Here is a 12,477-nt window from a genome sequence, read left to right as displayed (position 1 = left end):
TAAGCAAAGAGAGGTGGTCTGTGTGGCCATCAAGACACTGGACCATACTGCTGCCTTCTAAACAGTTGTAATGTGGTGAGAGGGGTGGGCTTGGTCTGTTTTTAAGATCAAGTGTGTCTTGATTAAGATATCAAGTTGGTAAAAATAAAAAAAACAGTTTGATTTATAGAGAATTAATGGGTGAACATATTTCTTTACTTTTTTTAGCTAACATTGCTATACATATCAGATAAGTTATGCAGAGGTATTTATTTTTCTTTATAGAAGTAATATATAATCTGTGTAGAAGAAATAAGAACACAGCAGAAAAGAAAATAAACCACTTGTAATCCTACCACCTAAAAAGCACTACATTGGTGTATTTTCTACACGACGGTAAGGGATAACAGGGGGGAAAGCTGTAGATGCATTTGAACATGAGAGTTTATACTTCCCAGTATATATATATATTGGACCTTTTCCACAGTATTTTCTTTGGCAGCGTAGTATCTCCATTGCATGACATACCCAAATTCATTTAATCCATCTCTCATCGTTGGATATTTATATTGTATCTAATTTTTATTTCCAAGTTAATTATAATTTCAAGATCATCTTTGTTTCTCCAGTGTTGATTAGTACTGGCCATTTTATGAGGGCACATACATTGCTTAATGGGGTCAGAGAATCTAATAAGAAGTAGTTTTGTATGATATTAATCCAAATTATGCTTGTTACCGTGATGGCATCTACTGAGCTGTAAAATATCAGCACCATATCTGGTCTAGCGTGGTGGCGTCACTAGGTAATAAAGATTCTGAACTATACTGTGTGTCAACCTTAGTTTGGAAGAAATAAAAATTTAATATATTTGTGACAAGAAATAACAAGCTGAAGTACAGTGAGAAAGAATGTAATTGCGTATAATAAATACAAGCTGAGCTTCAAAATAACTAGCTTAAAACTTCCCTTATAATACACTTTATTGTTTAAGTACGTTTTATTCTTTTTACTTTTATTTTTTTAAGCGTATTCATTTTGAGAGAGAGAGAAACAGAACACACAAGCAGGGCAGGGGTACAGAGAGAGGGAGAGAGAGAATCCCAAGCAGGCTCTATGCTGCCAGCACAGAGCCTGATGCGGGGCTCAAACCCATGAACCATGAGATCATGACCTGAGCTGAAGTCAAGAGCCAAATGCTTAACTGACTGAACCACCCAGGTGCCCCAAGTCCACTTTAAAGATTTCCACTGATGATCTCGGAGGTGGGGCACCCAGCCACTGCTGGAATGAAATAATACACATTGCTCAGAGTTTGGGGCATAATTGATTTGATGCATATTTTTACTACTTTGACATTTATCTTCTATAAAAAGATTAATCTATACACAGGTAATACATACATAAAATTATAAGAATATGCAGCTCCATGAAATGGTGTTTGATGATGGACCTGATTTTTTAAGAGAAGACAAAATAGCTTTCATCTAAGTTTACGTGTTCTCTGGCAATTCTTGAATCATTGCCAGAATCATAGAGTCCATCACGGGAGAACCTGTGTCCTCCCTATCTCCTCCTATTCTGACAAGCAGGTTTGTGTCTCTTTATTTGGATACTATTTGATTTTCATTTTAGTGCTGCCTTTGTGCCCTTGGCTTTGAGCCCTGTGATAGCAGTTGTTTGTGCTTCAGGGACTCCATTTCATTTCCATGCAAGGACTTTGGTGAAGCCACGAGACATCTGTCTCTCCTCTTTGCCCTCTTTCAACGTCTGCATGAGGGAAATAGGACCTCAGTACCCAAGACCTCCTCCTTGGCAGTAACTGTATTTTGATTCAGACTCATAGTCACTGTCTTTTTTCTTTTTTAATGTTTATTTATTTTTGAGAGAGAGAAAGAGACAGAGTGCAAGCAGGAGAGATATGGGGGACGGGGGAGATATAATCCAAAGCAAGGTGCAGGCTCTGAGCTGTCAACCTAGAGCCCAATGTGGGGCTTGAACTCATGAACCACAAAATCATGACCTGAGATAAGTCAGATGCTTAACTGACTGAGCCACCCAGGTGCCCCATCTTAGTCCCTGTTGTAATTGATGGAACAAGGATGGAAAACTACAGTCTCTTGAAGATAGAATATTCTGAGCTCCATAGAGGATAATCACACCCTCTTCCCGACCTTCCTTACCCTTACTCTTCTGTGATGCTAAATCTTTACTTTTTTCTCTTTTTCTAGGCAGGAGGCTCCCAGGTGATTTTCACAAATCCTTTAGAAATCGTCAAGATCCGTTTGCAAGTGGCTGGAGAGATCACTACTGGTCCCCGAGTCAGTGCCCTGTCTGTCGTAAGGGACCTGGGGTTCTTTGGGATCTACAAGGTAACTGTCCCTTTTAGTCATTTACTTGATCTGTGTTCATCTCCTAAATTAGCAGATGGGGTGAACTATGTAAATAAACTTCTCATCAGCATGAAATTGACTCCTCACATTTTGGTACCTGGAGAAGGCATTCTGCTGGGGCCCATAGGGTGCCTTCATGCATGCTATCAAAAAGCCATCCTTGGCGGCCGCCTGGGTGGCTAAGTCGATTAAGTGTCCAACTTCAGCTCCGATCATGATCTTGCACTTTGTGAGTTCAAGCCCCGCGTCAGGCTCTGTGCTGACAGCTCAGAGCCTGGAGCCTACTTAGGATTCTGTGTCTCTCCATCTCTCTCTGTCCCTCTCCCGCTTGTGATCTGTTTCTCTCTGTCTCTTAAAAATAAATAAACATTAAAAAAAAAATTTTTTAAAAGCCATCCTCAAAATATACTAATCACAGATGACTATGATGTGAGTATTGCTCAGCAGTTAGCTCTTTCCAGCAACAGTGGCTGGAGCTTTATTTGGATTTGTTACCCATACAAAAAGCTAATTCTCAGTGCTGTCCTCTGTGAAGGATAGAAACAAAGATCACAGGGTACCATTTTTCAGAAGATAAACTGAGCTCAGTTAAAGGAGAAGCCCGTACTAGATTGGGAATTTATTTTCTGATCCTGTATATTCCAACCTTGTCCATATATATGCCTTTGTCATAATTCTTTTGAATCTTAATCAATTGTCATTTAGAAAATAGTTTTTCAGAATAATTGCAAAACCAGGCTTTCAGAAAATTCTTGAAATTTATTATTCACACTCCTCTACCAAGAAGTTGAACTGGAATATCCTAGAACTACCTCCATATATCCCCAGCCATAAGGCTTTATCAAACATAAGGTGTTTACAATTTTTCAGTAAGAAAGTTAAAAAAAATTTTTCACGGCCAACTTGACTAAGTAAAGTTTTAGGGATAAATAAACCTGAAGTCAGATGTTTACTCAAAATAGTTTTCATTTATTTACACACAAACATACAAATTCCCATCATAGGAAATTGATATTACTTTTTCCTGTCCATACATATCAAGAAATATTTTATTCAAACTCTTTGTAAGAATTTTGAATCAGTGTTTGGATCGCCACCTTGTGAATCAGCCATTCACATGGTATTGCCGAGTACATTGTCTGCGTTTTTATCCCACGCTGGCAGGGTGAAGCACTTTTGGGCTCCGTGTGCAGCATTGTCCCTGGAAATTTTATCCCACAGACACACAGCATGAGGACAGTTGTTTCTTTTTTCCTCTTCCCAGTTCATCCTGAATGGACATACCTGGTCCCATAAACAACTTATCGTATTGCTTTTGAGAGTCCGTGTAAAATGCCTTGTTTTGACATTCAGCATTTATGAGATCCTACCCCCAGGAATACTCCCCCCTCCCCTTTTCTTTAATTCAAGTTTTGGAGGTGATTTTGGTATAAACATCCAGTGTTAGTGATGATTGAGGTTGTTGCAGGCAAATCCGCCTGTCCCCAAATGCTACTCTGTACTTCTCAAGGTCAAGTGATTGTACCCCATGATCCAAGACTTTGTTAGACTTGAATATAATGTGACACACCTTTTCTGGGGTTAGTTTTAGGGGGGAAAACTTGCCTTATATTTAGGCATGTGTGGTTAGGAATAAGCATGCAGATTTTGTAAGTAGTGCCCAAAATACTCAGCCTGTGGTTGTGCAGGGAGCACACTGTTAGAGGCATTTCACTTACCAAATTATTCTCCAGCTGTAAAGGAACAAGCAGTATTATCACAAAGCACAGCACTGATAAATTTGAAGAAGAGTCGTCTTTTCTAAATTTTTAGGCTCTCTGCAGACTGTAGCAAGCGTGGCAGCACGTACGTCATTTTGACAAGATGCCAAGCAGTCTTTCAGCAGGTTGTCTGGTGAAAAGCACTTAGGTACTATGGCAATGACTGCTATCGAAACGTCTCGAAAGATAAAATGGTAAAAACTTGTTTGCTGACACAGAAACGGAGACTGTTAAACTACCTGCAAATGATATAAGACTGAGAGTCCTTTTCATCTTCACAGTATTTCAAAATCTAAATCCCTGCTAACACCCCTTACAAGAAGTTGGTCTCCTGATTTTGCAGTTCGGAAAATAGAAGCTGCCGATGACGGGTATCTGGGCTGAAACCGAGGCTCAGAAGTTTCTTGTTTCCACTGCTTTCCTGAAATGAGCAGGATTGCTCAAGTTTGAGCAAGAGACCTCTCCCATATAAAGGTAGTTTAATTACTAGCCTGGTGGTTTAATCCAGTTCAGAGGCATTCCATGGGGCTTGTTGCTGCCTTAAAAACGCTGCTTTTGGAGTATTGGTAATTACCAAGTGAAGTCACTAACACTTTGAGCTTCTGGAAACTCGGGTGTCTGTGCAACTCTGCAGTCCCATCCTTTCTGCAGGCCATTGGTGTCAGCAGCCAAATTCACTAAGACTGAGTCTAGACTTCACTCAGCAGAGCTCACCTCTCCATTCTGTTGGCTCAGTCCAGCATTATCACCCTCGGCGACCCTCCTTTATGTTCCCCTGTTCCAGCCACGGGTTTTGTTTCTTGCGAATCTCTCCTCTCCAGTTTTGCTCATCTGACCCCACCCTTCCCTGCTCAGAAATCTTTTAGCAAGTCAAGATCTATCGTTTTGGGGAATGCTGAAGCATTGGAGCTTTGGGACTTTAGCATTTCCATGATTTGCTGTGATTTTGTTTCAGGGTAGTGCTTTTTAGTCATAAAGGTTTTTCTCTGTCTCTAAAAAAAATTTTTTTTAATGTTTTTATTTATTTTTGAGATAGAGAGAGGCAGAGCATGAGCAGGGGAGGAGCAGAGAGAGAGGGAGACACAGAATCTGAAGCAGGCTCCAGGCTCTGAGCAGTCAGCACAGAGCCCGACGCGGGGCTCGAACTCATGAACCGTGAGATCATGACCTGAGCTGAAGTTGGAGGCCCACAACCGACTAAGCCACCCAGGTGCCCCTCTGTCTCTAGTCTTTTTAAGTTGGGCAGAAAAATGGAAATGGCCTGGAGTGACCTAACAATGTAGAACTTGGTATGTGTCCCTGCAGGTGGGTCTTTAAAAAGAGAACTACTGTCCAGGTTTTAGTGGGGACTGGTGATCTTCATTCTCCTTCCCTTGGATCTTTTGTTTGCTGTTGTTTACATGACAATGTAAGACCCGGGAGGAGTGTGTGGTGAGTGGCTCTGTCTGTGTGTTTAGGCCTGCTGTTTAACCTCACCTAAATTGGACTTAACCAGTCTTTCTCTTTTTCTCCTGAATTGACTTGCAAATTACCCAAGTATTCTGTGACTTCCCAGTAAATGGTAATTAGGACGTTTGCTTTAGAAATACATTTACAACTGAAAAAAAAAGTGGATTTGGTAAACATTTCACATTCCTGAGGTTAGAAATGGTTTAGAACAGATATAGTGAACTCTGCAAACAAAGCTCCCCGCACCCCCCCCCCCCCACCTTTTGGTAACATTTAGGGAGATTTAGTCACAGTGCAGACTAGGTAGGTAATTGAAGTAAAGGCAAGAAAATTAACTGCCACTGAACGAGCTATTTGAATATAATGTAGTTTAAAAAAAAAAAACTACAACATATATTACTTTTCTTAAGAATATATGAGCATGTATTTCCCTTTCCCTACATAAATTTTGTTTATTGCATAAGCCCCTGGAACATAAATAAAATCAATTCCGTCATAGAAAAGAAAGTGGTATGCATCTTTTGAATGGTACCTTGCCCATAGGAGCCAACAGAGCTTTGACAAGGGAATGGTTTACACTGTAGTAATGGAAGGAAACATCATTTAACATTAATAAGGGCAACACAGCTGATATAGGCTAAAAAGTTGCTTCCTTAAGCAATGGACAAGTTCATGGTGCTTTGTAAAGGCAAAAACATGGTCCGTGAAGCGGTGACAGCCAGGATATCAAGCATTGTTGAAAACTGCTTTCAGATTATGTAATCACAAATTACACTCCAGCCTAGAAGGTGGTCACTCAGGAATAGGAGCCGTATCGACTGTGTTCTCACCAAAGGCATTTGTCCCTCTGCATTTAACAGAGCATTCAAATACAATTTTCATCTACATGCAAGTATGTGTGTATGTGTGTTCATTCACATAGTGTGTATAAATCAGTCACTGGAGCTGCTCTCCTTAAAATCAGAAAGCAAGTAGTGATACATCAGTACATTCTTATTCTGCTAATTATCTCAAAGAGATGTTGTTTGTGTGTGTTTAAAATAGAAGTTTACCTTTAAACAAAAATCAAATAATTCAAAAGGTATGTGAAAAAGTAAGACTCTCAAACCCTTACTGCTTCCTTCTCTCTTCAAAAGGTAACCACTATTTTCTTACATATCCTTAAGAAAAAAAATCTAATTACATCCGTATTTATCTCCTTTTCTCTCTGTGTATCTATCACAAATTGTATCAGTTTCAATGTTGTATGTGTGTGTGCACGCTTTAACAGAAAGGGAATATTTTTTTTTTAATGCTTATTTATTTATTTTTTGAAAGAGAAAAAGGGAGCAGGCCAGGGAGGGGCAGAGATAGGGAGACAGAATCCCAACCAGGCTCCGCGCTGTCAGCGCAGAGCCTGATGTGGGACTCGATTCCACGAACTGTGAGATCATGACTTGAGTTAGATGTTAACCAACTGAGCCACTCAGGCTCCCCAAATAGAATATCTCTAAATACACCATATATCTTTTTTAAGTTGAAATGTATAGTTGACACACAATGTTATAGGAGTTTCAAGTGCATGCAGTAGACCTTAAAACTCTTTCTTCGTTGTACTTAATAGCTGTGTACATTTTTTTTTTTTAAGTTTTTCTAAGAAGTTTCCTATTGATGAATATTTGTGTTGTTTCTAGTTTGGGGATACTATAAGCAATGACAAGGTGAATATCCCCTAAAGTGTATTTTGACATAATTTTGTGAGTATATGCAAATGATAAATTCCTAGCAATGAAAATGTCTAGGTCAAGGGGCATGTGCATAGTTTCAGTGTGAATAGATGTTGTCAGATGACATCAGTTTATCAATTTGAGCTTGATAGTGTATGAGTACACAAGAATACTCAATTTAGGAGCTTTTAAAAATACCTATTTTTCTGAGTTCCTGACCCCACCTGAAGAAAACAGTTGTCCCATCATTACTTTGAGGACACTTGTGCCCTGCTAATTTTCTAACATCAAGGGCCATTACATGGTTTTACAGCCACCAAGGTGGTAGTTCTCACCGTCTTACTTCTCCCACATTTATCTTTCATCTGGGTGTCTGTGAAAGCCTCCTCATGGATTGATTCATTTTGACTCTTGACTCCCTTAAATCCGTTGTCCCCACAGCAGCCAGAGTTGGTCTGTTTAAAATGTAAATCAGATTAATTAATTCACTCCACACACTTTTAATGAAAGCTGACTACTCTGGTAGGTTCAGATGCAGCTGTGAAGAGCCAAGTCCCTGTTCAACGTTTGGTGGGTAGAAAAAACCATCAAGAAAGTAAATTTGGTGAGAGGTGGGGTGGGGAGTGGCAGAGATGGGCAAGACAGGTGAAGGGGTGGGAGATAACAGGCTTCCAGTTATGCCGGGAATATGCCATGGGGATAAAAGGTACAGCATAGGGAATATAGTTAGTGACATTGTAATAGTGTTGTATGGTGACAGATGGTGGCTACGCTAGTCGTGAGCACAGCACTAACATCTAGAGATGGTGAATCACTATGTTGTACACCTGAAACTATCAAGTTGTGTGTCACCTACACGCAGTTCAACAAAAACAAATCTCTGACATCAGGTGGGTGTTAAGACTTTGAAGAAAAAAGAGGCAGATGAGGGTGAGGAAAAGGCTCAAGGCAGGATGGGATGTGGGGCAGGGGGTGCATTTTTTTAAAAATTTTTTTTAACGTTTTATTTATTTTTGAGACAGGGAGAGACAAAGCATGAACAGGGGAGGGTCAGAGAGAAGGAGACACAGAATCTGAAGCAGGCTCCCGGCTCTGAGCCGTCAGCACAGAGCCTGACGCGGGGCTTGAACTCACGGACCGCGAGATCATGACCTGAGCCGAAGTCGGCCGCTTAACCAACTGAGCCACCCAGGCGCCCCAGGGGGTGCATTTTAATAGGTGATCAGGAAAGCCTCTCACATGAGATCTTATTAAGCAGAAACCAGAGGAAATGAGACACGAGTGTGCCCTACAGAAACCATGTCTTCCTAATGGAAAACCATCTAGCAGCTTCCTGTTACACCTAGAATAGAACCCCAGCTCCTTCCCTGTGGCCCTATCTTCTCCACCCTCCATTTTGTACCATCCTCTGCTAGCGACACTGGCTGCCTTTCTTTTATTCAGATATTCCAAGTTCACTCCCTCTTGCTTTTCCCTCTGCCTAAACATTCTTCCCTTCACATCTTAGGTCAACAGACGCTTGCTCAGAAAGACAACCACATCACTTGCTGTCATGGTCTCCCTGGGTGTGTGTGTCTGCTCATCTAGAGTGTACTTTGATACCAGAGACCTACCTTGTATAACAGTTTCTGACACATATATAGACATTTGATAAATATTTGTTGAGCAAATGAGTGATAAACAAAAGCCAGGTGTTTCCAAGTTATAAACAAGGATATTAGAGCACAGATAGTGAGTGAATTACTTTGGCAAGTAATGACCAAACACTATGATGGTGGGACGTCAACTGTAAAGAAAGCAGCTAATTATATGAGAACTTGCTTTCTCCTTTTCAGAGGCATCCATTCCTTCACCCAGCAAGCTCTGCCCTGGGTGCCGGGGATACAAACATAAATAAGAAGTGCATGGTTTTATCAGAAGTTTACCATCTCGTGGGGTGGTCACACCAGTAAAAAGACCCTCGGAGTACAACATATATGCAGTTGGGAAGGGCTGTCAGGGGTGTGCACGGGTTCTAAGGGAGGTGGGGCTAACTCCACAGCAAGGTCTGGAAGGCTTTCTGGAAGGGAGATAGCCTTAAGGGAGGAGTCATCGTTCACCAGTGGAAGCCAAAGACAAATGACATGGTCAGGTTTGGGTTTGAAGAAGGATAATTCAGTTTCAGTGTGGACAGTGCCATGTAGGAGGGCAAGACTGAAGGCTGGGTAGCCTTTTAGGGGGCTGTAAGCCAGGGATGGTGGGGAGAAGGGATGGCATTAATGTAAAGTGATACCGGTTAGAAATTCACAAGAGGATATCAAATACCTCAAGGGGCTGGGGTTTGTATCTAATATGGTGTGAACTTGAAATAATAATGGAAATCATATGATGTTGTCCATATTATGCTTAAAGGTTGAATTAAGAGAAAACAAAAAAAAACTTTTTAAATCTTTCTGTTGCTGTGTTTCAGCTGCCATCATTTGTAAAAAGAGGATAGTAATAGAACCTACATATTCACAGGATTGTTGTCAGGATTTACTAAAATAATGCATTTAAAAGACATAGGCTAGAACTGAGCACATAGTTTGCATGATGTGTTAGTTATTATTAATTTTAAATTATAGCATGTCAACTAATAGATTCTTGCAGAGATATCTAGCTCCTTCCACTCTGCCCTAGTCCTAGGTAATTTTCCCTGCTGTGTGCTCAACAGCTATCTCTAGGTCATGCATTCTTCTTTGGACTTTAGAAAACCAAATAAAAGGAGACAACTTGAAAAATAATTATTTTTATAAAGCACTACTCAAAGGAATTGAGTGTGCTAAAGGGGACTAGAAAAGATTCTTAAAAATATTAGAAAATCGGGGTGCCTAGGTGGCTCAGTCAGTTAAGTGTCCAACTCTTGATTTTGACTTGGGTCATTTTCTCAGTTTGTGAGTTTGAGCCCTACATCAGGCTCTGCCCTGACAGTATGGAGCTTGCTTGGGATTCTCTCTCTCTCCCCCCCTCTCTCTTTGCTCCTCCCTTGCTCATGCTCTCTCTCTGAAAATAAATATACTTTTAAAAAAATATTAGAAAATGACTCTATTTTACACCCAAAACTAATATAACACTGTATGCTAACTGTATTGCAATTAAAATTTAGTACTTCATAAAGAAAAGAAAAAGTATTAGAAAATGATTAATTTTCTTATCATTTTTCCATTTGTTGACCAAATATTTGTTGAGGGCTAACTCTCTACTAGGAGCTGGAGTTACAAAGATGAATATGGTACCATTGCCTTCAAAATAACCAGTACTAAGGGAAGTGAGAGAATATAAACATGTAGCATCATAGTTCTTTAATAATTACTGTCATAGAGTTTGTTAAAAATTAATTTTGGTAGGCAAAATAGTTTTTAAAAGAAGAAAATTCAGATAGAAAAGAGTAAATAGCAATAAAATGTTGGCCTCCTAGTCCCACAGATAACCTATTTTTCCAGAGTCAAACATTTTTACCAAGGTTGCGTTTTATTCTTTTGTTGTGAGTTTCTTCTGTTTCTGTTTTTTTGCCAAGTGCATGCAGGATTAGTTTGAACACAATACTTTTTTATTTTAATTAAACTTTTAGAATAAAATATGTGGTCTTTCATGTTTAAAAGTATTGAAAATTATGCTACTAGTCCATTGTTGATAGAGTGCTCTGAATATATTTTCTAGAAGTGATAGACACATTTCTGCTAATCTGTCCTTTCATTTATCTTGTTTCTAATTGTGACTAAATTATGCATTTAAAAGGTATCCAGTTTAAGAAATGTTTATTGACTGTAAAATTAAGGAGATAATATGCCATGTGACAGCCCACAAGTCCCATGTGGAGTATGATCATTTAGCAAACCAGTGTAAACTTTTTGGTAGGATTAGGTCTTTTGCCAAATAAAAGACTGGCTCTTAGCCTGATACATATAGAACTCTACTGTGATTCAGGTATGAAACCATATAGTAATCATACCTCAGCTGCAAGTTGTTTAAAGAATATATTAGCTGTTTCCATTTTCTGCTGCAACAGGGCAGTGTGCTTTTCATTGATGATGGTAATTACCTTTTCATTGTCACCTTTTATGGAAAAATCCTTTTGCTAAGTATTATACTGAGTACTTCATACCATTTGTTGGATCCAAATTCTTACGTCAGTAAAAATGTTACTCACATTTAATAAATGAGGGACTTGAGGTACAGAGATTTTACGAACTTGTACCGAATACCAGCTAGCTAAGTGGCAGAGTGATAAACTGAGCTCAGGTTTCTGACTCCAAAGCCTGTATTCTTGTTCCTACAGTGTCCTTCTGTTGGTGAGCAGTGGCAGAATTCAGATACAGATCCATATTTAAGATGGCACATGTTGGGGCGCCTGGGTGGCGCAGTCGGTTAAGCGTCCGGCTTCAGCCAGGTCACGATCTCGCGGTCCGTGAGTTCGAGCCCCGCCTCGGGCTCTGGGCTGATGGCCCGGAGCCTGGAGCCTGTTTCCGATTCTGTGTCTCCCTCTCTCTCTGCCCCTCGCCCGTTCATGCTCTGTCTCTCTCTGTCCCAAAAATAAATAAACGTTGAAAAAAAAAAATTTTTTATAAAAAAAAAAAAAAAGATGGCACATGTTGACTATGTGTTTTTTAATGTTTGTGTATTTTTGAGAGAGAGGGAGCGTGAGTGGGGCAGGAGCGCGGCGGTGGGGGAGGGGGACAGAATATTCAAAGTGGGCTCTGCACTGACAGCAGACAGCCCAATGCAGGGCTCTAACTCAAAAACTGTGAGATTATGACCTGAGCCGAAGTTGGACACTCAACTAACTGAGCTACCCAGGCATCCCATGACTTTTTTTTTTTTTTTAGTAGAGTCTCCTTTTCTCTGAAAAGTCATTTTCTTCAAGAAGAGTGGCATGTAGGAGGATAGAACACGAAGAGAATACCCAGCTCAACTAGCTGATCAGCCATAATGATTGATGATGCAGAGAAGTGGCCTTCATTGAATGTGCTGAAGGATATTGGAATAAAGAGCTTTTTCCTTCTCTTTGGACTTTGAAATCTACATCAAGGAGAAAAAGTTAAAAAGGAATTATCAAGGGTATTGCCTGTGTAATACTGCAACATTTTGAAGGAAACTTGTTGAGGGAATGTGTCAAGAACAAGCCAGCTTGAGCATCTTCTCTTTAAGGTATTAAGTTCTCCCCATAGGGTT

General features: G+C 40.1%; 1 protein-coding gene across 4 annotated transcripts in view; it reads left to right on the top strand.

The window, feature by feature from the left end:
- The window catches only part of SLC25A13 (solute carrier family 25 member 13), a 184,283-nt gene that overhangs the window by 150,955 nt on the left and 20,851 nt on the right, over positions 1–12,477 (top strand). For all 4 annotated transcript variants that reach the window (XM_047844735.1, XM_047844745.1, XM_047844756.1 and 1 more), the window contains one exon: positions 2,211–2,351. In XM_047844735.1, the coding sequence (XP_047700691.1) occupies positions 2,211–2,351 (141 nt within the window). The remainder of the gene's footprint in view (positions 1–2,210; positions 2,352–12,477) is intronic.

This window comes from Prionailurus viverrinus, chromosome A2 (genome assembly GCF_022837055.1).
Source record: "Prionailurus viverrinus isolate Anna chromosome A2, UM_Priviv_1.0, whole genome shotgun sequence".
Lineage (NCBI taxonomy): Eukaryota > Metazoa > Chordata > Mammalia > Carnivora > Felidae > Prionailurus > Prionailurus viverrinus.
The sequence above is the reverse complement of the archived record's forward strand: the minus strand, read 5'-3'. Positions and strand labels throughout refer to the sequence as shown.